This window comes from Uranotaenia lowii, chromosome 2 (genome assembly GCF_029784155.1).
Source record: "Uranotaenia lowii strain MFRU-FL chromosome 2, ASM2978415v1, whole genome shotgun sequence".
Classification (NCBI taxonomy): Eukaryota; Metazoa; Arthropoda; class Insecta; order Diptera; family Culicidae; genus Uranotaenia; species Uranotaenia lowii.
Genome location: NC_073692.1, coordinates 316,675,654 through 316,701,093, shown reverse-complemented (window position 1 = coordinate 316,701,093; position 25,440 = coordinate 316,675,654). Strand labels below are relative to the sequence as shown.

Here is a 25,440-nt window from a genome sequence, read left to right as displayed (position 1 = left end):
ATATGAAGCTAGCATGTCTGAAGTTTTCGAAAAGTTCTATCGATGAGATCAAAAGTTACGTGAGGTGCAATATTTCAGGCATGAACCTTAAATTGCGATTTCTATAGAATTTTGGACGATTTATGTGAACAATATCATTTCTTCCACCAATCAGACAAAAAATGTCTGGCAAAAGCAATGAAGAAAAGAAAAAATGGAATAATTGGTCCATTTGTGTTTTGAAATCAGAATCTCGCGATATTGTTGTGATTTTTCGGTTGAAATAGATTAACTGGTTGTTAAACAGAGGATATGATTTTCCTATGAAAACATTCGTCCAAAATTCTATACAAATCGCAATTCAAGGTTCATGCCTGAAATATTGCACCTCGCGTAACTTTTGATCTCATCGATAGAACTTTTTGAAAACTTCAGACATGCTAGCTTCATATTTCAACAATCACTGTGCAAAATTTCAATGAAAAATGTTGCGTAGTTTCAGAGATATTGCAGTTTGAATGAGAAAAGTCCAAAAAGTCCGATTTTCGTAAAATTACTGTTTCTCAGGCCACACAAACTCGAGAAAGCTCAAATTTTGTGTGATAATAGTGTGATAATTAATCTATCTAACGCAAAAAATTTGATCAAAAACTATCATCAGAGTAAAAAGTTATGGAAGTTCAAAGTCGAAGTGACAGTGCGCTTGTTTTCATTTTCTATACAATTATGAACGGTACTGTATCAGTCATGGGAATTTGTTTATATTGTACATGAAACATTCGAAGTAATGCAGATGCAGAATGCGAGGAGGTCATGTAGGACATTTTATTCAGAAAGAAACTTTATTATAAACTTACCTACCTTTCTTAAGAAAAATAAACACATTCAAATAGAAATATTATACAATGTTGGCCATAAACATGGAAAATAACTATTATCATCCGAGTGAAATAAGTCAATACTTGGATAATTCAAGTTGTAAATGGTTATAAATGATGAATTATCTTTGATAAGGCCTGAAATCGTTCAGGTTCAAGATTTATCCATTATTTTTAGCAGAATTGCAAATAAACATTTACACAAGTAGGTACCTAAATCTAAACTTCAAGGTTTCTATGGGTTAAATTTACGTTTTGTTCTGAATAATCAACATTATTCTTCTAGCTTCTTTTGAATCGATCTTTCTAAGGTTTTTTTGTGCCAATACATGGTTTTTTTTAAAGGAAATATTCTGTTGAAAAACTTTATCAAAGACAGTAACTTCGTATTTTTTAAGGCAAAAAAACTTATCTTCTAAGACAAAAAAGTAAGGGTATGTCTTTAAGTATCGAAAAGGATCAATTCAACAAACATGAGTTCTAGTGCCATGAATACTTTGTAAGTGATGCTTGCTAGGTATAAAATTGACTTAATAATACTTTTTACGCAAAAATATTGAACAATCAAGAAACAAATCCTCATGTTTGCTGTCGTATTCCTATAGTATAGCTTAGCTTAACTTAGCTTGATTGACTACTAATACCCACCTTAAATCATTGAACTTAAAATTCTGTATAGGCATGATCATTCATCCTAAATTTTAAAATAAAACTTCAGTATAATATATCTAATTTCGCCTTGCTCAACTTACGCAAATTTAATGAACGCTGGCGTGGCTAAGCAGAACACGTTCTACCTCGCCAATGGTTGTTACTCCGTGATTGATCGAGGCCATCAATTTTATGCAAAGGGCCAATAGAATGGTTCAGTGCACAAAACTCATGCTCTCCGTTTGAAAATGATCAGTAAAAGCGCCGTCCATGTCCTAGGAAGGATTGTTAGTAAAATACTTTCTAGGATCAATCAACAACCTTTTGTCCCTATATATTTCAAAGACTAGTTTTGAAAAATTCAGAAAAAAGGAAAGTCAATATCACCAACTATAGAAACCGTCTATACGTCCACATATCTATATTTGAATATCCAAAGAAAAGGTTGTGTTAATAGGGAAAAGGTTAGAAGCCAAATGGATCGGGGTCTATTTTGGTAAATGGAGCGATCGTGTTTTCCTAAAACATGGATCACCCAAAATCTGGACGCATTATAAAGATCTATCACGGAGCTATGTAAACGAAATAAAAATGTTTTGTACTAAAAATGTAGGGTTTTTATTGTACTTTAAAGGAAAAATAATAAAAAAATATTCCTATGTTGTTTTGATGAAATTTCGAACTTTTCATCGAGTACCACTCATCATAGTTTGGACACCCTGTTCGTTGACCTCTGCGGCCATTTTGTTCCACAATCTCTTCATCTCTGTTGCATCCCGAGTTATCTTCTTCATCTTCTGCTTGTCAATAGCACAAATTTTTCCGATAGAGTGGAATTGAGGCAGTTGGGTTGGTTGATGTCCTATTCGACAAAATCCACCCCGTTGTCTCGATACCACTGTAGTACATCTTTGTTGTATTGGCAACCTGCCAAATCTGTTGAAAACTTTACTGGTCCTTTATGAGATCTAATGTACGGAAAAATGTTTTTCAGGCACTCCTCCTTGTACATTTCGGAGTCCATGGTCTTGTTTTTCACAAAAACCATGATTTTTCGTCCGCAGCTGCAAATACCTTGCCAGATCAAACACTTTCTTGCAAACTTATCGGCAATAACGAATTTAAACTTGGCGGGGACATCACCCCGACCAGTGGTTTTGTAAAATTTTTGGCCTGGAAGCCGCCCAAAATCCATCTTCACCCACGTTTCGTCATCCATGAGGATGCCTCCTTCGTACTTCGTTAGAACCTTGTTGTATAACTTCCGAGCCCGTTCTTTGGCTTCTTCATTCTTCTTCAATATCCGGCTTGGTTGCTTACTGACCCGATAAGATTGTATTCCTTCGCGCAGAGGAATCCTTCTGATGGTGCATCGGTCGGCATTTAATTTCTTGGCGATGTCATAGTCCGACTGCCCTGGGTTTACCTTGATCGTCCTCTATCACCATCACTATAAATTTTAATATCCTTTTAATTAGAATAGTTTTTTTTTAATATGAAGAATTGATTTTCATATGTAGGCACGTTTCAATTTTTTTTCCTCAAATTTCAAAGCGCAGTGAATCTATTACATTTCAACCATCGGGACATTTTTTCCCTGGGAGGAAAACATAACACAAATTGAACACCATAGCAACTTATACTTTTGCACGCAGAAAAATTGAAGCAGGCTAAAAATGCTTGGTAGATAATGAAATTTCTATATATTTTTCTACGTGTCATTAGAACGCGTGGAGTAGTTTTTGAATGCTACCGCCATCACTTCCAGTGTATTAATCACTTACTAAGCAGTTAAGATATGAACCTTAGGTTGATGGAAATGTGGTGCAGAGTTATATCAGTTTATCAGTGATTCTGCTCTTTGTCTCATTATGGTTTCACCATTGCAGAGAAGAAAACAAATAAATCAACTAGTACAAAAAGCAATTATTCATAACATACAATAAATAATTCCCGCTCACATAGTGCCTATTAATCAATAATTTAAAAAAAATATTATAAAACAAAACTAGCTACTGTACTAAATTTGCAATTGATGAGTTTTTAATCGAAAGATATTCTTGAATGCGCTTCGGATTTAAACAATAGAAAAAAGAACTAACTGGGCGATAGATCTCATTGAGTTAGGAATTATGAAATAAGGATTGACATGAAAAGATTCAAAATAATTTCATTAAAATTACCGGATGCTTTTGCGACATTATTAATGCGACACAAACATTTATGATTTTTTTTAATATTGCAAACATTGTCGTCAAGGTCAATTTCGTTCCATCCTGACCATTTTGACCGTTGATTTGGTCGATTTGTAAAATTTAAGTGCAATTTTCAACATAGAATTCTAATTTACTAATATAGAAAAATCATTTTCAGAGAGAATACTTACCTTTAACGTTTCTCGGAGACTTGAACGGTTTACTCCGAAAGTTTCATCCCAATTCAAGAACCACACCCTCTTGGAACACATCACAAGCGTTCGATAATTTCTTCTTGAATTTTATTATTAATACTTGCAAAAAAACTTTAAAAATAAGGGATTGAGAGCACTTGAAAAAATTTCCGCTGAAAATTTCACTTCCGTCATTAACAGTCACAGCCTACCAAGTCCTGCTGTCATAATTCTATAGTAGGTAACCACGAGCGTGTAACAAATATTTTTAAGCTGCTTTGAAGTTATTATACTTAACTACACACTGTGACAGAAATTTTCACCATCGTATTTCTCGTATGCCTTATAAAATGGATGATTTATGGAATAAACTGTACTGACTGATAATATTTGAGTTCTTCAACTATGAAGTTATTTTTTGGAAATTTTTTAAACAAATCTGTTAGACCCATTTTAATTCTGATCATGGCCGTAGGAACGGGAGGTGTTTTAGGTGTTAAACGCACCCCCCCCCCCCCCTGAGGGCCCAAAAAATGTCAAGCAAAACGTTCTTCTCTAAACTCAAAAATTTAAATTCATAATAAAAAATTTTATGAACGACTTAAGTTTATCAAGAGTAACAATCTCGACTCAGAACTAAGACCAAACCCTCAAAATCTTATCCCAGGTTTACAATTATGCTCCATGTTTAAAAAAGTTATCGATATATTTAAAAAAAAAAGTGTATGCGTGACCCTCTTCCCACTTTTTATCGTTCCACTGAATGGATTAAGGAGTGCTGAACCACCGGAAAAACATTTCTTGTGCTCGAATACTCTCCCATGACAAATTCTGTTCCATTTGCTCGATTGTATGGTTGTTCCCATGTCATATTTAGTTCCATTTGTTAGATAAGTTCTTGGGTTATGCAAAACAATCTTATGTGAGCTCCTGCCTTCTCTAACTGTATCCCCAGAAAAAAGAAGTCTCAAAAAGCTAATAACCATTTTACGTATCTAAATGCTTTCCCATGCCAAAATTGTTTCCATTTGCTCTATTAGGTCTCGAGTTATGCGAAAAATTATAAAGGAGCTCCCCTCTCTCCTTCCTACTACCCCACTAAAAGGAGGCAGTAGTACCAAGTATTCGCAGAAACATTCCTTGTGCTCAAATACCCCCCCCAAGCCATATTTTGTTCCATTTTCTGGGTGAGTTCCCGAGTGATGTAAAAACTTGTATGAGAACACCCTCATCGCTTAAAATTTTCCGACTGGATGAACGGAATATTAAATAAACACTTCTCGTAATCAAATACCTTCCCACGCCAAATTTGGTTCCATTTGCTTGATTTGTTTTCCATTAAGGGGGCATCCATAAATTACGTAACGCTCCTAGGGGGGGGGGGTAAGCTCTAGCGTTACGAATTGTGACATAGGGGAGGGGGGGGGGGGAGGTATGCTCATCGTAACGTAACGATTTTGTTCCTAAAAAATTTCAGTTTAATTGCAGCTTTTTTTATATCATGCAATTTTTGCTAAATGATAAGCAAACCAAAATCAGCTTAAAATTTGTTTGCTTTAACAAGATTGAAAATATTAAAAAATATTAAAAATAACAAACCATTTTTTAAATATAGATTTGAAATTTTTATTATACTATGAATTCTAACGCCGAATTGAAATGAAATATCGAAGTTACATCATTCGGAACTTTCAGTCATTTCACTAGTTGAATTACAAATAAATAATTGATGTAAAAATATATATAGAATAAGAGACTTCTGATTAAGAATTCTGTCTGTTCTGTTCATAATTATTGGGAGTTTTTGTTTGGACTGAATTAGGCTGGAACAAATATAAATTTCTTCTTTTGTCACCCCCCCCCCCCTTTGAAATTTCTAAAAACCCGAAGGGGGAAATAAATAAAGTTTGAAGTATTCTATGTAAATTTCGAGAAAAAAATCCAATATCCGAAAGATTACAAGACCAAAAAACAAATTTTTGAAGATTGGAGTTATTTCAACTTTTGTATTCTTGATTGGATTGAATTTTTCGATAAAAAATTTCTTGATTTATAGGTTTTGTGCAATGATATAGTATACAATTTTTTTTGTATACAAGCTTTCGTGCAATTTATTCCAATTTATTTGTTTTTCGCATTATTTTTTATTGTCCCCCCCCCCCCCTCGCGATGTTCCAACTTCGAGTGACAAAAGAAGGATTTGAAATTTGTTCCGGCCTTATATTCAGATATCTATTTTATAGGATAGGCATTCATAATTTGTATTCAGGTTCAAAATGCAGAATTTAGATTCGAAATTAAAATTCAAAATTGCCTAAAACAAAACACAAAACAGGTGAAACCACTGTTATAAAATAAGTTTTGAACTCATTTTAAAAATTGCGTCCCTTGAAAAATCTTAGTTTTAACTATTCACAGGATTTCAATAATGAAATAAATTATTAATGAAAATTTATTGTTGATAAAAAAAACTTGTACTTCATCTTTGGGTTCAGGAAATATATTTTTTGTTCAACATTATTTATGTTGTAGATACTTAAAAAAACTAAAATTTGAATTTATGGAATCTACTAGAGTTTTCCTTTCAAATAAAGCCTTCAAGATCCCTTATTCTAAATCCCCTAATTTTTTAAGGCTTAAAAAAAACTAAACACTTTTAGGATTTACAAAGTAATAATTTGAAATGAATAACTATTAATATAAAATAACTTAAACCCGAATGATGAGATACTCTTAGTATCACTTTTTTTCCTATTCTTTTTTTATGCATTTTTCAAGCAAAAATGTTGTAGGAAAAAATTTGTCACCAAAACTCCCCCCTATGAGGCAGTTCTTCCTACGGCCCTGTATCTTATCATCAGAATTCAATGGGACAAACAAATCGAATTCGAGAGGGACAATAAAACAAAATGTCTTCCGTTGTGAAAATGTATGAAACATCGTATTTTATGACACGTAGTCTATTTTTAAAGGTTAACTGAACAAAACGAATGAGGTGTTTTTTAACATAACTTTAGATGAATTAAAATGTGTTCCTACTGCAGAGTATTTTTAATGAGAAGAAGAGGGGAGAAATAATGATTGTCTTCCACGGAATAGTTTTTTTTATCTATATACGTAGGTTTCCGGGTTGATTCAAATTGCCACAAGTTTAATATAAAAACTCAAAACAACAATTATGAGCTTGACATCAAATTTTAATTGAAACATTAGTATTGGATTTCTTTAAAAGGTTGTACCTCTTAAACTAGATCTTACTTGATTCAATTTTTTGGTGATTTTTATGAGTGACAGATTCCATTTTTGGTTTGGAAGTTGTAGAATTGATGAGTATTGTTCTAAATGTAAGGATTCATTAGTGTCTTGTTCTGTGAGTATAGAAGTTAAAAACGATTAACAGAAAACTAAAATAGGAGGCGAATCCAAAACGTTTAAGTTTTTTTGTATAACCGAATCTATTATTTTCAAACTACAATTTTAAAATTTCATAAGACGATGCAAGCTGCTGAAGCCAACTTTTAATAAAGACAGATCGGGAAATAGTCTTGACGTTACACAATTTTTCATCTCAAGTTATGACTTTAACCATTCGTTTTTATTGACACCAAACACGAGTAAACAAACAGACCATTTGCCACTTGTCTCTAATGCGATCCGAATGAGAAGCCATACAAGGCTTATTAATTATTTCTTATTTATGTGTTTTGCTCCACATAATGGTCTAGCGAAATAACGTTAGGTATCAATTCTGTTACCAGACTGAAGATATTCGCAATGACTCACCGATGGATTATTTAAAGAGTCCCAATCAAATTATTTGTTAGTTCAAAAAATGTATTTTTGCCAAACTTCAGTGATTCTTAGCTTTTTGCATAAGTTCTGAAAACTATACAAAAACAAGTGTATGAAAAAAATGAAGATAGTACATTCCTGAGCATTCAATTTCAAGCTAAGTATCATTTCTATCGTTTTTAATTGCAACTTATCATTCAGTAAGCTTTTATTTACAATCCTGATTATGTTTCCACTTACCAGCTCGTTGACGATCGTATGTCATTAATCATCACTTTTATCCGGTCACATGTTTGTGGTTTCGTCTAATTAACAACCCGAATACAAAGTACAGTTGCATTGACACTGATATAGATATTCATTTCTAAAACTAATAACAGTATGTCAGTACCAACTCAGTATTTATTTCAATATCAAAGTTTCAATCTCTTTGTGAAACCTACTGAATCGGTCATCAGGTCAATTGTGCTTTTGTGTAAACAAGCCTTTGATAAGCAGTCATTGTACCCCCCAAACCCTGAGTTTGTTTGAAAAATAAGATAAAATATATCAATTGATCTGAATTGTAATTAGGTTACAAATAAGCAAAAGAAACAGAACTTTTAAACAGATTTCTTGTTGATTTTTGAATGTTTGACTCTACAAAACATATTAACTGTTCACAGAGATCAATAGTTTTGGCAAATCACTTCCGAGCCAGGCATCATTGCTGATTGAAACCACCAGTCGGGCAACATCTAATTAAATGCACGAATGAAGTTTGTTTAATTCATTGCTTATTTTTTGCAACACGCTTTTGCTTCTAATCCGAACTGCTACTGCACCCAAAAACCTACCCTTCGAAATTGCGAGAACCCCCCGAAAGTCATTCAACTTGCCTTGGCCGACCTTGGATCGGTCTAAAAAGCAGTAACCGCGAATTCAACAACGGGATCTCCCCGTTTGTCTGTCCGCACCAAACAGAATTTGGCGGAAAATGTGAACGCGCGCGCGATCGATCACGTGCCTCGAACACCTTTTGTTTTTTTTTTTTTTTTGTTAGACGCATTTGGCAATCGTGACGAATGTCAACCAATTGGTTAAATTTAAACAAACTTGGCAGCTTAAGAAATCAGCCGGTTGATGACTGGTTGAGATTGCTACTTAAAAGCGATGCATTCAACTGAAATGTAGTTATACTGACATCCATAATAATTTTCAAATTGCAATCTAGACTAAACTTTCATCAAACAAAATATAATAGCACACGAGTGAAATAGTAGAATTCTATACTTACATACATATTCCGTGTGTTTCTAGTAAATTCTTTGCTCCACATACGACGTAACCAAAACAGCGCCACTCGATATCACAGCTTCAAAATTGTTTTTTCTATACCAGATGTCAAAACAAGTGGCACCCAGCCTCTTGTTTATGAATTAGCGCAAAATTACGTCTTGTGTCCATCGAGTGAGATGAGAAGCACTCAATGGGCAGTCCGGAAACGCATCTCGCAAACAAATCTCGATTAGATTTGCCCCTCCAGGTTATCATTAGCTGAAATCTTGACACGCCCAAACAAACTTCCAGTTATAATATCAGTCCCATGCGCACGGGGTCGGTATTTTTGTAAACATCAGCTCGGGTCGCACGCTTCCGGAAACGTGATCCTCTTTTTGTTGAAACCCCCTTACGTTGGGAAAAATATGTGAGAGTTGTACTTTGGACCCCATTCGCCAAAAAAAAAGTGTCAAAACTGCAGAACTCAATTATTGTTTGTTTAGTTCCATTGAGGAAGCACAAAAAATGCGACAGTTTATAAATATGTTAACTTTACAAGGGAAACAACCGGCGTGATGTAAACAGTTCGAGGGCTGTCCAAAGTCCAACTTGGGTTGTTTACTAGCAATGGAAACCCAAACGCCGCATTGGGAATTTCGGCTCTGGTACTCAGGTGTTCTGATGACCGTTGCATGGAATGTCATAGACAACAGCTCGTTGAAATTTAATTGTTCCAATTCTTTTAATTTAAAATAGTAAAAAACTTTGCAGCTATTAATTCTAAGCTTTATTTCAGATAACTTTTGTTGTAAAAAAACTTTAACGTTAAATTTTTTTTTTTCAAACATTTTATAGCTACAGAGACTAAAGAACTTAACAATCAAGACTTTTTCGGTGGTTGTTTTTAAAAAACTTCAAATCCGTAGAGCTCTTTGTGGTATTTAATTGCAGGCTTCTGGCTAGATGGCGCTTCAGAACTTCCAAACCGTCATGACGCGTCATGGTTTGTTAACTCACCGGCCACTTCGAGGTCGAAATGAATCCTCAAAAAAAATTGTAATCAAAAATTGGATTTTCTTCTTTTTGTGAGCCAATGCGAAGCCCTGCTGAGGTGGTCTAGCGGATAGGCTGGCGCGAGTCTGGTTACCCAGGCGTTACCGGGTTCGATTCCCGGTATCGGCAAGAGAACTTTTGGATTCGAATCCCATAAGTTGCGACAGGTAAAATGTGTTTCATTAACTATATATCATAAATGTTTCAGAGGGAATACATCTGGGGTTAATCTGAAGAAACTATTGCAAGCGGAGTGGATTGCCAACCATTGTAGGTCTCTGAAGTTTGTATGACTTCCCTCGACGAACCATCGGCCGTGGAAGCCCTAGAAGAAATTCGAAGGCCAAGGCCAAGCCACACAGACATAGGCTGGACCTTGCTACCGATGGGGGACCAATACATACATACATACATACAATGCGAAGTCCTGCTGAAACCGAAATGGGGAAGTGCCCACGGTTTAACGGTATGCCTTTAGAACTAGTCCCGATACGTAAATTAGTTGGTCTCTTCAGAGTGTTCGTTTGATCTTCATCAAAGAAGCTCGGGGGCTTCCGGCCCAGACCTTCAACAATGCAGGTTTCTGTCGCCTGCTGGCCTTTATTCAATACATTGGTTCGTGATCTTTCTGAAAACCTGTTACCGATTCAAACAATGTTTACATTCGGTATCAATTCAATGGAGGTTTTGTTTTGTTTACGCGTTTTGTTTTTTCTAATTTTGTTAATTTTGGCTCATTATGTAAATAGATTTAAAATTCAAATTAGCTATAAAAATCAGCTTGCCCAATATGCCCTAATCGAGGTTGACCGTCAAATGACAGGTGTCATTTGACATTTATGACACCGGATCCAGACACCCGAGAGAAAAGAGCGGGAATCTGGAGGTTGATGCGTGAACGACGGCGGATGTCTCGGGCACTTGTATCGGGATCAGGAAACGAATAACATCTATTTCTTTAAAAACAAAAAAAAACCCTCACCGAAAACGTGATCTACCGTTCGGAGTTTGTGCAGAGTGTCCGGCCGGGTGAGCCGAAGAAAAGGGAGCGAACCGTGTGAATTAAAAGTCTTGTGAGGTGCAGCTTAACACGCCGTCAATTTGTGTTCGCTGTTCGTGCACGGTTCAATCCCCATCCGTCTTGGAAAGCGTTCCGTTGTTTCCGCACGCTTTGCCAGGTTCTACACATCCCGACCGCACTGCTGACCCCATTTAAAGCAGCTCCGAAACGACGTCACTGCCGGTTAGGCCGGAATACACCAGACGACCCACGGCGCACATCTTCATAGCCGTGTTTCGACTACCAGCTCCCGGTCAACATTCACCGTAGCGTGGTTGGCCCATAGCAGGAGAATTCAGCGGACGCAGCCTTTCATATCAGGGCTGGATTGAGGAGGAAATTGAAAAGCTACTCCAGAAAACCGAAGCGAACGATGGCCATCGAGACTGTGGACGGGAAACCCCGGTGAAGGCATAAAATGGCAAGTTAAAACAATAAATGTCAAAATCGTAATTAACTTCTGGTAAATTTAGTGTTTAATGAGCCCTGTAATTTGTCTTGCTTTATTGTGTTGTCCGCTTTGTAAGCAGCGATTGGTCGTTTCCGTCCTCCCTGAGAACGTGCGCCGACCCTGAGAACGTGAGTATTTGAGTTGAGCTGGCAGGAAGTGGATGACCAAGTCATTAACTTTCAATTGGCGATCCATCGAAAAGGAAAAAATATTCTAGTCTTTGGCCAGAATATTTTTTCCAACGTTCCTCAGGGAGACTCAAGACCAACTGTCGCTTGTCTTGATTAGTTCAATTTCGTTTTCAGCTGTTTCCAAAAGTCCGCTAAGAAACCGTTTGACCAGTAAGGGGGGCTGGGAGATTCTGATTTAACCAGATTGGAGAACCATTTAAGTATTTCTGCGTTCAGTACTTCGCCTAGTTACTTTTCATAGCAGGATTACATGATCTTAACTTTCTTGATTTGTATTATTTTTCATTTAACTTTTCTATTCTGCTCAGTTTTTTAGTACTTGTGCGTCCGAAATGGCGACAAATGCTACAGGATTGAGACAAAGATTCGAAAACCGATACCAAGAATTGCGCCCTGAATTGCTTGAAGGGAATGATTTAGATTCAGAATTGATTATGAGAAGTATAGAAGTTACTGGTGATCGATCCTTGACCAGACGTCGACGGATCTTAAGAGATTTATTGAGGCAGGAGAGAGAAAGAGGTACACCGGAAATGATCGTACCGAGTACTCCAGAGGAGGAAATAAGTGTTTGTAGAGACAGAGTCATTTATTTAGAACAATCCGTTTTGAATTCTAATAGAGTTGCTCCTAAAGTGAAACATACATTACTGCACTTAGCTAATCGGTTGGCCGTTTTAGGAAGTAATGCTTTGGCCCCGATTAATGAAGAAGCTGGTAAACTCTTAACCCGTGTTTGCGACCATTTAGATAAATATTTCCCTTCAAATATCCCAGATACCACTCCGATTCAGGATATAGTTGATGAGTTATTCGACAAGGCTGAGGAGGGAGAAAGAGGTAACTCATCGCCGGAACAAGAAGCCATTGAATGTCTGAAGAGAATGGGCCTTATTTCGACAGACCTTGAAAAACCTGATGTTAACATCTTTCGCGATTCGTTAATAGCACTTGAAAAAGAACTTATCCAACTTCGCAGTAAAACATCCTTGAATGAACGAACCCATTTAGAAAAAACAACCGTAACAAATCCGTTGATCAACCAAAATACAAGTAGTGAACCTTATACCGGAACAATTCCGAGGCTCACTGACGTCACCGTCGAGTGTACTGTCGTGACCAATCAATATGCTAGGCCAATAACCACCCCCGCGATTACTTCGGATTATAATCCTGTTTCAAGCGTACCGCGCCCTTCGATAAATCCTACTACGACCCCATACCCTTGCAAATTAACAGAATATGCCAGTTATGACAGTGTTAGAGATCCCACACCATACCCTTTCACCCAGCCGTGGTTCAACCGATCGTCAATTAACGGAAATTCGATGTCATTGGTACCTACTAAAGTACCCACCTCTATTACACCCCAAAGTATGTCGAATGCATGGCCCAACTTACCATATTCGCGCGGCCAAGCCCTTTTTGAACCCACTACGCTTGCTTCGTATCAGGTGACAATGTCACAGTGGCCAAATTCAGTCAGCCAATCTCCACCCACGTTTTCTCAAACCACAGCTATGCCGCAAGTTTCGTTTCCGGTTCCACCACAGAATATACATCCGTCAGTATCATATCCGAACCCATACCCACCTTATAATGTTCCACCTTGCATGCATCTACCCGACCGAAACGTCGCGGTCGCCCACAAAACACTTCCAGTTTCGTTATGGAAAATTGAAAAATACTCCGGTACAGATCGAGGAACAAAATTAAACGAGTTTTTAGCATTAGTTGAGCAATTGGCGCTCTCAGAACGCGTGTCTGAACAAGAACTGTTCGACTCAGCGTTTCATCTGTTTGAGGGACCAGCTAAAAGCTGGTATATGAGCATGAGACATCCTTATCCCGGTCGTTTGATGAATTGGCATCATCTAGTATGGGAGTTAAAACGTAATTTTGCCCATCCGGAATTAGATGCCCTTCTTCGGTTTCAAATATATCAAAGAAGGCAACAAAGAAATGAAACCTTCCAAGATTATTATTTTGCGATGGACAAAATGTTCCGAAGCATGATGCATCCTATGGAAGACCGTGAAAAGCTCGAAATAGTAAAGCGCAATCTTAGAAACGATTATAAGAAATCTCTTTTATGGCAACCGATTTTCGATCTACCCCAGCTAATTGAAGCGGGCCACGTTATCGATTCTTCAAATTTCGCCATGTACAATCAAGTATTCGCCCCAGAACGCGCCGTTAATCTTGTTACACAAAACAACCCAGTAAACTCACGATCCGAACAATCACGACACCCACGATCCAATCATAACCGAAATGAAAACTGGCGAGATAAAACTAAAAACCCACCCCACGACAGTTACCCCTTTAAAAAGAACTCTGGTAACAGCAGAACAGTTTCTGATCCAAAGAAGATCTCTACGCAAGAGAACCAACCTGGTCCATCGCGGCCTCGTCGAACAATCGACTATCTTGTGGATGGTTTCACACCACCCCCAGCTAACGTGTGTCTGAATTGCCGACAGGCCAATCATCAGGTTGAAGAATGCCGATCGCTTAACGGTCTAATTTGTTTCATCTGTGGCTTCAAAGGCTTCGACACACAGAACTGTCCGTACTGCCAAAAAAAACGGTCGTCCGACACTCGAAAAGCGCCGAGAGTCGAAAGACCTCGCGTAAACTCCCCCACACCTGAACTGAGTTTACTCAACTGCGAACCAGTCCATCCGGATTGGTATACAAGTGATTCTTCAGAAATCTTACAAATAACGATCAAAAACACAGGCGATAATCGTCCATACGCCTGGGTGAATATTCACAACATACGCCTCAAAGGTTTGCTCGATTCCGGTAGCAATCAGACATTGATAAGCGAAAACTTATACACGCGTTTGCGAAACGTAAAGTTATATCCGTTACACCAAAATTTAGAGCTAAAATCTGCCGATGGTGGTAAATTAACAATCTTAGGTGAAGTTTTTATTCCTTATCACTTTGAAAATAATACAAAAATAGTTGCAACACTTGTGGTGAAAGGCTTAGTAATTGATTGTCTTTTAGGAATGACCTTTTGGTCTAAATTTAACATTTATCCTCAGGTGCAGTGTGCCCTTCTGCATGAAGAGAGTGGCACTGAACCTAGAGCCCCGGAATATATACTTACCCCTGAAGAAACCGAAAAGCTAGAAGAAATCAAACGTACATTCCAAGTGGCCAAACCTGGTTACTTACCAATCACCCCGCTAGCTCAACACTCTATAGAAATAGCTGAAGAATGGAAAGCTAAACCACCCGTTAGACAGTACCCGTATACAATGTCCCCCAAAATACGAGAGAAAGTGGTAGAGGAGATCAACCGGATGCTAGATATAGGAATCATCGAACGCTGTCAATCGGACTGGTCACTGCCGGTGGTTCCTGTAATCAAGCCCTCTGGAAAGGTCAGACTCTGCCTCGACGCTCGTAAGCTGAACGAGCGAACCGTTCGAGATGCTTATCCGCTTCCTCATCCTGGTAGGATATTGGGACAATTACCCCGAGCGAGGTACTTAAGTACCATAGATTTGTCGGAGGCTTTCCTACAAATACCCTTGGAACCAAGGTCTAGAAACTATACGGCCTTTAGCATTCAAGGTTCAGGAATGTACAGGTTCACTCGATGTCCTTACGGATTAGTAAATAGTCCTAGTCGACTTGCTAGAACCATGGATTTAGTATTAGGTAATGGAGAATTGGAACCTTTTGTCTTTGTATATCTTGACGACATAGTTGTAGTTAGTGAGACTTTGGAACACCATCTGCAACTATTAGCCGAGATAGCCAAAAGACTTAGAAGGGCCAATCTCTCCATTAACCTGGACAAATCTCACTTCGGTGTAAACGAGTTACCATTCCTAGGATACCTACTATCGATCGATGGTTTGCGCGCAAACCCAGATAAGATCCGACCTATCGTTGAGTACGAACGTCCAATAACAGTTACCAAATTGCGCAGGTTCCTAGGAATGGCTAACTATTACCGCCGTTTCATCGAAGACTTCAGCGGGACTACGGCTCCACTGACGGACTTACTGAAAACCAAGGGAAAGACCATATCCTGGTCTGACCAGGCAGAAAAGGCTTTTTGTGCCATTAAAGAAAAACTAATAACTTCCCCGGTCCTCGTTAGCCCTGACTTTGATAAAGAATTCACCATTCAAACCGATGCCAGCGACGTAGCAGTCGCTGGCGTACTCACGCAAAACCAAGATGGCCAGGAGAGGGTCATAGCTTATTTTTCGCACAAGCTAAGTACTCCTCAAAGGAATTACCATGCTTGTGAAAAAGAAACTTTGGCTGCTCTCTTGTCCATCGAAGCTTTCCGTGGGTACATAGAAGGATCACACTTCACCTTGATCACGGATTCGTCTGCTCTGACCCATATCCTTCGTACTAAATGGAAAACCTCATCACGTTGCAGTCGTTGGAGCTTGGCTCTGCAGCAATACGACATAACCATCAAGCACCGGAAAGGCAAGGACAACGTGGTTGCCGATGCGTTATCAAGGTGTGTTGCTGCAGTGTCAGCCGAAACGATCTCAACGTGGTATGATGACCTGAAGAAGAAGGTTATGGATCAGCCAGACGAATACGTAGACTTCCAGGTGAGGGATGGACTTCTGTACAAATTTGTGTCCACCCCGAACCTCCCCTACGACCATCGGTTTGAGTGGAAAATCGTAGTTGGTCCAGAAAAACGTGCTTCTGTACTAAAGGAATGTCATGACGAATCAATGCATTTAGGAACAGACAAAACAATGGCAAAAATAAAATTAAAATATTATTGGCCAAAGATGACCAAAGAGATAAGAGAATACATTAAAGCTTGTACCATCTGCAAGGAGACCAAACCCGCCTCGGTCCCAGTTGTGCCGACCATGGGGGACCAAAAACTTATTACTCACCCTTGGCAAATTATCGCTGTGGATTATATTGGACCACTTCCCCGCAGTAAAAAGGGGAACCAACACATACTCGTGGTTACTGACCTATTCAGTAAGTGGTGTTTGCTGGTACCTGTACGGAAAATAAATAGTACGTCTCTTTGTACTTACCTCCGAGAACAATGGTTCTTCCGATACTCCACGCCAGAAACACTTATTTCCGACAACGCTTCGGTCTTCCTGTCCAAAGAATTTAAAGGTTTTCTCGGAAAGTTTGGAGTGAGGCATTGGTTAAATTCCAGGTACCACTCTCAGGCGAACCCGGTTGAGAGGGTAAACAGAACCATCAATGCCGCAATCCGAACTTACGTCCGAGAAGATCAAAGACTCTGGGACAGCAAACTTCCTGAAATAGAAACCGTCATCAATACGACCCGACATTCATCAACAGAATTGACTCCCTATTTCGTAATTCATGGCCACGAGGCCTTTGCAAAAGGTTCAGATCATCGCTGGATTAATAGTTCCGAGGAAATGGATTTTGATCAACGGATCAATAGCCAAAAAGAACTTTTCGCTAAAATATACGAGCTTGTTCAGGCTAATCTGAAAAAAGCTCACGAATCGGGAAAGCATAGATATGATCTCCGTCATCGAGTATATGCCAAACCATTTGAAGTTGGCCAAACGGTGTATAAAAGAAACACCAAACAATCAAACGCCGCCGAGCAATATAATGCCAAGTATGGCCCAATATTTCTGCCGGCCCGAGTAGTGCGACGTATCGGTTCCTCATCCTACGAGCTGGAGGACCCTAATGGCAAATCCCTGGGGGTCTGGCCTGCGGCCCACCTTAAACCAGGGTAATTTATTGCTCCGAACACTAAAATAAGCCCTATTATTTTCGCGACGCTGACACTCTGAATAAACTTAAATGTTCCTCTTCCTCTAGACATCCTTCTCGATTTTGTTGGGCCTTTCCGAGTTGTCCTTATTTCCTGAGACCCTCCCTCGTCAGGGAAAAATCGGTTACCATCGTAGAAGTCTAAAAAAATAAACAAATAAATAAATAAAAGGAAAATGAACTACTGCCTCATTAGCTTTGTACCGTTCAATACTCACCATCCTATCCAGAGTGAATCAATAGGGTTAGACCGGCCATCAGTTCCGGAGGGTGTCTTACGAGGCTCAATCTCTCGATTCTATCCGTGGCAAGATGATCTGGAAACAACACAAAATATAAGTTGTTTGTTTTCATGTAAAGGCTTGCACTTACCCGCTTCTCTGCTTACAAGTCGTCTCCCTACGGTGAGGAATCAGGACCCTTCAGTTCCACCATTTCGGATAGCATCTAGAAAAAATCAGTATCACCTGTGAATTGCAAAAAGAATGACGAATAAGAAAAATTTACCTGTTTCAAATCGGATCGTGGATTTTGTTTTTCCTCATGTGTTGAAACAAACCAAACGACAGTTCTCTTTGTTTACAATCGTTATGGTTCGTTCCATTTAGACGTGGCCTAGCACTGCTGCTCACATCCCCATACAACCGTGAAGTGCGTTTAGTAGTCCACTTTTTCGTAACATAAATTTTTCGAAAAAAAGTGTGACAATAGTTGTATAGTTGAGTTAGAAAACTTTCCATTAAAGTATTTAATGGCAAATGATACTGGATAAATTGGCAGGTCAATCGTGTGCCAGTTGTTCGACTGGGCGTGTTTATAATTCGAGGTGGCTGCGCTGGAGACCGGAGTCAACGCGACGCTGATGGTCAGTACACGGTGGCTCGATCCTGAGCCATGCGCCAAATTTGAGCGGAGTTGTTTCACAACATTGATGCCCTATGACCCCGCACAATCCTTGATTATAAACACGTTTCGGTCATTCTCAACCCAAGGCGATTGAGCCTTTCTCTTTTCCTTTTTTTTTCTTAAAAGGCAGTGTCGTATTTTGTCTTTAGAATTATATTAAGTTGAGTGTAGTTTATTGAATGATTGATACGCGTGAGTGTTAGTATGAATGTTATGGAGGACGCGTCCAATGATTGAGGATAGTGAGTGAATGATGATGAATGAATGTAGAGTTAGGGTGTTAGGTTTTCCTCTGCACAGAATGGAGGAGTTAAATGCAATTAATACAGGTGTAGGAAAGTAAAGATTATGTTTTCCTGAAAGGATGAAAAGCAATGTAATGGGGACTTTCTCAAAAGGGGGTCTAATGAAATATTTGAACGACAGCAAGAAATGCTTAATGGGGGCACAAGATGGTTCAATCAGAAATTTTGAAAAAAAATGGGTCCGGTTTCAAGGCGGATGGATGGCAACAGTTTAATTTGGAATTGATCGAAAAAGACACTGCACGGAAAAATTTCATCTGAAATTTTTCCTGGCCGATCTAGGGGAGGATTGTTACCGATTCAAACAATGTTTACATTCGGTATCAATTCAATGGAGGTTTTGTTTTGTTTACGCGTTTTGTTTTTTCTAATTTTGTTAATTTTGGCTCATTATGTAAATAGATTTAAAATTCAAATTAGCTATAAAAATCAGCTTGCCCAATATGCCCTAATCGAGGTTGACCGTCAAATGACAGGTGTCATTTGACATTTATGACACCGGATCCAGACACCCGAGAGAAAAGAGCGGGAATCTGGAGGTTGATGCGTGAACGACGGCGGATGTCTCGGGCACTTGTATCGGGATCAGGAAACGAATAACATCTATTTCTTTAAAAACAAAAAAAAACCCTCACCGAAAACGTGATCTACCGTTCGGAGTTTGTGCAGAGTGTCCGGCCGGGTGAGCCGAAGAAAAGGGAGCGAACCGTGTGAATTAAAAGTCTTGTGAGGTGCAGCTTAACACGCCGTCAATTTGTGTTCGCTGTTCGTGCACGGTTCAATCCCCATCCGTCTTGGAAAGCGTTCCGTTGTTTCCGCACGCTTTGCCAGGTTCTACACATCCCGACCGCACTGCTGACCCCATTTAAAGCAGCTCCGAAACGACGTCACTGCCGGTTAGGCCGGAATACACCAGACGACCCACGGCGCACATCTTCATAGCCGTGTTTCGACTACCAGCTCCCGGTCAACATTCACCGTAGCGTGGTTGGCCCATAGCAGGAGAATTCAGCGGACGCAGCCTTTCATATCAGGGCTGGATTGAGGAGGAAATTGAAAAGCTACTCCAGAAAACCGAAGCGAACGATGGCCATCGAGACTGTGGACGGGAAACCCCGGTGAAGGCATAAAATGGCAAGTTAAAACAATAAATGTCAAAATCGTAATTAACTTCTGGTAAATTTAGTGTTTAATGAGCCCTGTAATTTGTCTTGCTTTATTGTGTTGTCCGCTTTGTAAGCAGCGATTGGTCGTTTCCGTCCTCCCTGAGAACGTGCGCCGACCCTGAGAACGTGAGTATTTGAGTTGAGCTGGCAGGAAGTGGATGACCAAGTCATTAACTTTCAAACCAAAATCTGTCATTCTGTTTTTGCATGAACCGCTGCACGGCGAAGAGTTTGTCAGTAGAAAACACGGTATTCTTCAAATTTTAATTTTCATTTCGTCAGCTACGCCTCCACTTTTTTAACCCGTTCTTGCTTTTGTTCTACCGGAAGGTCTTGAAACCTTTAAATGTTGAAAGGCTTGATTTTGAAATTTTAATTTTGATGCTGTAAAACAAGTTGAGCACCACTAACTTACAGTGTGTGCTGCACGGCTAACTCTTACCTAAAACACAAATACGCAAAACCCAAATCTTCGTGGATACAATCACAATTTACTCTTACGACACATTAAAAACCTAAGCTAGCTTAACATTATTACTCACGGGTCCGTTTCCTACCATAGTTCACAAACTTTACATCCCAAACGCACAACAGTCATATCACAGCTATTTGACGACACAGGTTTATCACAGCTGAATATCACAGGAATATCTTGCAACACTGGCTGGTTGCCGGATCACATCCGTAGACTGCTTCCGGCTGGATCCAAATCGTTGAAATCTCACGGCCGGCGTCGGGAATTCCGTTCTCAAAAACGAGACTCGAAAAGGCCAGAAGTGGCACAAAAACGAGTCCCGAAAAAAGAGAGTTTAGTTCTCCAAAAACGACCCTGTCGATTATGAATCACCTATTAGAACCAATCAACAAACAAGTCACCCGATTGGGGCCGTCTTTCCTGCGCTATTTATCGTTCCGGCCGGACTTCTCGGAGGCCGCTGGCCTCCGCACTGGGCTCTACAAAGTTGTATGCATGACGGGACTGGTTGGCATAGGGATCAATCAAATGGTTCACTCACCCTTTTGTTGTGTTTGCTGTTTGTGAGTTTTTCTTTTCGCCTTCTATTACGCTGCGGTGATCTATGGTGAAAACAACGTGCTTGAAATGACCATTTGGGGAAATATTTCTGATTTTACCTTCGGTTTTACTCGGCTTGCTCCTTGATCCACTTGGATTTTGTCGTCGCGATTGAACCGTACATGGTGGCTATCTGTTTTGTAAATACCAATGTATTTTGCTGTTCCTCAAAAGAATTTCAGCCTAGTCTCACCTCTAAGCGATGCCACTACAAACGCTCGTTCCCTGATGGCTCCTGGTCCACGATGCAGACGAATGACGGTATGCTTTTGCCGACGAAACTATTGCGAAATGCAATGCCGAACACAACCGCTGAAACGTTTTCGACGATGCTGTTTTCTTTTCGTTTCTCCTTGTTTACGTTTGTGTCTCGCGTGTGCCTTTGACGTATACACTCTAAACTTTAAATACTCATTCTTTGGTTTTTGTTAACTCTAATGGTTGGACACACTCAGAAATAAATAGCTACACGAACTTAATTATAATGCTACAGCTGTATGCCTTAGAATATTTTGAAACGTTGAGATCTGGTGTTATCTCGAACTAAGTTTTTTTTTATCAAACATCGACTTTCTGAGACTTTCATGAAAACTGACCGCTTTTCGGAAAACGGAATAAGTCACAGAAAGTCTATTTTTGGCAAAAAAAATTCATAATTTCTAAATCAAGTCCGATTGAGCTAAAATTTTGAACGGGTCAGTTTTTTGGGCCAATCTACAAAATGCCCAAGCAACCAAAAGTCCCATAGAACAGGTACAAAAACGCTTACTCACCCCCATCATTGATATGAAGTACGTTCTATGCAGCTTAAAATTTAAGTTCTTATTGATACTTTCAAGCTCAGCTTCCAAAAAATCGCAAAATGAGCAAAAAATCTTTCTCTATCTCAACTGAACACTTGGTTTCGGTTCATATCACCTTCTCTTGATTATTTACTGTGTTCTGTACATGGTGCCGCCATGATGCCACGCGCCGGATTCCAAACTCGACCAATTGCTCCATTGCTTCTTTCCTATATTTCCTACATATATCGCATCAGAATGGTGATTCAATTACTAAATTATTTATTTAAAAAAAAAACTTGCCCGGCTTGGGGATCGAACCCCGACCTTCGTGGTGAGAATCGAACATGCTACCACGAGCCCACGCCTAGATGTTGTTCTGACTGAAACTAAAACTCGAAGTGGTGATTTGATTTTTAAAGCACATCAATGCACTTTTTGTGACTTACTAAATCCCGTTTTGAGCACTTTTGTGCCCTTTATGTGACTTAAGTCCCGTATAACGTACGTATAGATCACTTTTGCAACTTTCAAGTTCGTTATTGAGTACATATCGTTCACTCATGGGAATTGGGTAAAACATGTCACATACAACGTACATACTAATCACTTTTGCAACTTTCAAGTTCTTAAATGAGTACATAAAATTCACTAAAGGGAATTGGGCAGTTGATTCTCTTTTTCAACCAATTCGTACCTTTCAAGGCCTTTATTCAAGTAAATATGTGGCTTTTGATTGCTTTGGTGTATAAGGTCGGTTTCATGACATGACATGATTCACGACATGACCCATTTGGCTGCCATCCTAATGTAGAAAAATTACTACTATTACAAAAACAAATGGTTGGACGAATGAAATTTTACTGTTAACATCCCGTGGTCCGACTTTAATTCAAGTTTCTACTAAATCAAGGGACCACCAAAGAAACCTACTGAACTGTTTGGGAGCCAAGAACAGACTACAAAAAGCAACGTTCTACACGATCTGTAACGCCTTTGCCCACTTGGCATCAAACAGAAGTTTTGTTTCTGTCATCCATGATTGAATATCCATACGTAAGTTGAGAACATCGTATCAACTTTTTCTTTGGCCTGGTAGCAGAATAATGATTCATTTTGTAAACATTTTACTGTCCTTCGATTTCTTTAGGTATGAAAAAAAAGTTTCTTCTACAAATAGTATGAAATAAAGCATCGGAAACGAGTTTGGAAGCTTACAGAGATCATAAAATGCGTAAATTGAAGAACGAGGGATGAATGACATCCAGATTTTAAAATCCTAAGGACCAAATAAATCAAAAGAGAATTGTAGAAGAGAAACAGTGATGAACAAAGGAAAAATAAACGATGAAAAGGAACGAAAAATGTAATTGTAAATTATACAGATGATTGTATTTGATTCCATGAGAATGGTTCAATGCATTTTCATCTCGTTTTGGTGTTGACGATTTTTGCACATTTGTTCATGCGTAGCAGAGAATAATCGATGAGTATGTACCAATCACGAGTAGGTAGCTACATATTTCAAAAATTTATTTGAGAAAAATCATGAAATTTACTGATTAATTTATTCCAATGAATGTTGTTCCTCTCAATTGGAGCTGCTCACTTCTGACCACAGACAAAGCGTGACAATGTGGACTTCGATATTTTGATTCTGAGAAAAATTCGAAATGTCCACAAGCTAAAAATACAGAACAATGTATTCACATTCTTCAACCTTCAATAAAACAACTCGAGCGAGAGATCACCAAAAGGCGGTTTTGTTGTGACGATTTCTTAGCTCTCTTCATTTTTCAAGAAAACACAACAACAGCAGAGTATAGAATACAATCAAATAACTAAGAGAAGGCGTTTGTCTTCTCTGATATACTTTAAAAAAAAGCGTTTCACTCATTGACGTAATTATAACGGCTGAGGAAAGAAAACAAGAGGCAAGAAACCGTGCGTTAAATCGAGCCCCATCGATGATCCTATTTATTTACAAACACCGAGAGATCTTCTTAAAATAAACCCCCTTTCAGGCATTCAAAAGCCGAATTACTCACGTGATATCGTTTTTATTCTCCAACCTTTTGCAGATCCGTGAACAATGCCAGGAACTCATACTATCAGACAAACAGATCGAAGAGATCATGAGGCGGGTGCTAAAGGAAATCAACACCGGTCTCAAGAAAGAAACACATCCCTCAGCCGACGTCAAGTGTTTCATCACCTACGTTCAAGATCTGCCCAATGGAAAAGGTAGGTTGAATTAACCATTCTTTTTTTTTAACCAGTAGAATCCCAAGTAACTCAAACTTTTCCGTTTTTTCGCTTTGCAGAGAAAGGCAAATTCCTGGCGCTGGATCTCGGCGGGACCAACTTCCGGGTGCTGCTGATCCACCTCAAGGATGAGAACGATTTCGAGATGCTGTCGAAAATCTACGCCATTCCACAAAGTATTATGCTGGGCAGTGGGACGCAACTGTTCGATCACATAGCGGAATGTTTAGCCAATTTTATGAAGGTAGGTCGCGGCGATTAATCCAGTGGCGACTTCAGGTTAAATTTAAGAACGAATAATCACATTTACAAATATCTTACACCTATCAAATCTCAGAATCAAATTTCAAGCTTGAGATTTCAGATTCAGATTTCAGGTTCAGATATCAGATTCAGTTCTCAGATTCAGATTTCAGATTCAGATTTCAGATTTCAGATTTCAGATTCAGATTCAGATTCAGATTTCAGATTCAGATTTCAGATTCAGATTTCAGATTCAGATTCAGATTTCAGATTCAGATTTTAGATTTCAGATTTCAGATTCAGATTTCAGATTCAGATTTCAGATTCAGATTTCAGATTCAGATTTCAGATTCAGATTTCAGATTCAGATTTCAGATTCAGATTTCAGATTCAGATTTCAGATTCAGATTTCAGATTCAGATTTCAGATTCAGATTTCAGATTCAGATTTCAGATTCAGATTTCAGATTCATATTTCAGATTCCAATTTTAGGGAGGTAATTTACGCCTTGAAAAAATAAACATTAGGTGATACAGATCGTGGTCAACACTGATCCTAAAACCAATTCAGCTCTTGTCTGATACAAGATCAAGATCCTGATTCTAATCCTGATTCTAATCCTGATTTTGATCCCAGTTTAACTTGGTCTCAATCCTGACCTCGAATTCGAACTTTGATACTGATGCAGAACCCTTTTTTTATACATTTTATTTTGAGAGGGATTAACCTTTAGCTTTCACCCTCTTCGTTTTTAAGAATTTACATGATACTTATCTTAGATTCCTGAACCCTGACCCTGGTTTTTGATCCCCGATTCCGAATCTGAACCCTGGATCTTGATCCTGACACCCAACTCTGATGTTGATTTCAGAAGCCCTGGATGAAAATCTAATTGTGGTTGTTTTTAGGATTCTTGGATTCTTGGATTCATGATTCTGATCCTGGATTTTGGACCCTGATCTAAATATTCAATCTCGATCTTATGTCCTGATTTCAATCCTAATCCTTCATCTTCATCTTCATCTCGGTTTTTGATCCCTGGTTCTGATCCTGGGATTTGGTCGGACCCTACCTTAGACCTTGATCAAGGAATGATCGCGAATCCTGATGATTATTTTGGATCCTGATCCCGGTTTCTGATTCAGAACTAGATCATTTGATCATTTATCCCAGATCACTTCATTTTGCAAACAAACAAAACTTTATTTTA

General features: G+C 38.9%; 1 protein-coding gene across 4 annotated transcripts in view; it reads left to right on the top strand.

The window, feature by feature from the left end:
- Positions 1–25,440, top strand: part of LOC129748889 (hexokinase type 2) — a 127,545-nt gene that overhangs the window by 64,777 nt on the left and 37,328 nt on the right. For all 4 annotated transcript variants that reach the window (XM_055743674.1, XM_055743672.1, XM_055743671.1 and 1 more), the window contains exons 2-3: positions 23,804–23,966; positions 24,047–24,231. In XM_055743674.1, the coding sequence (XP_055599649.1) occupies positions 23,804–23,966; positions 24,047–24,231 (348 nt within the window). The remainder of the gene's footprint in view (positions 1–23,803; positions 23,967–24,046; positions 24,232–25,440) is intronic.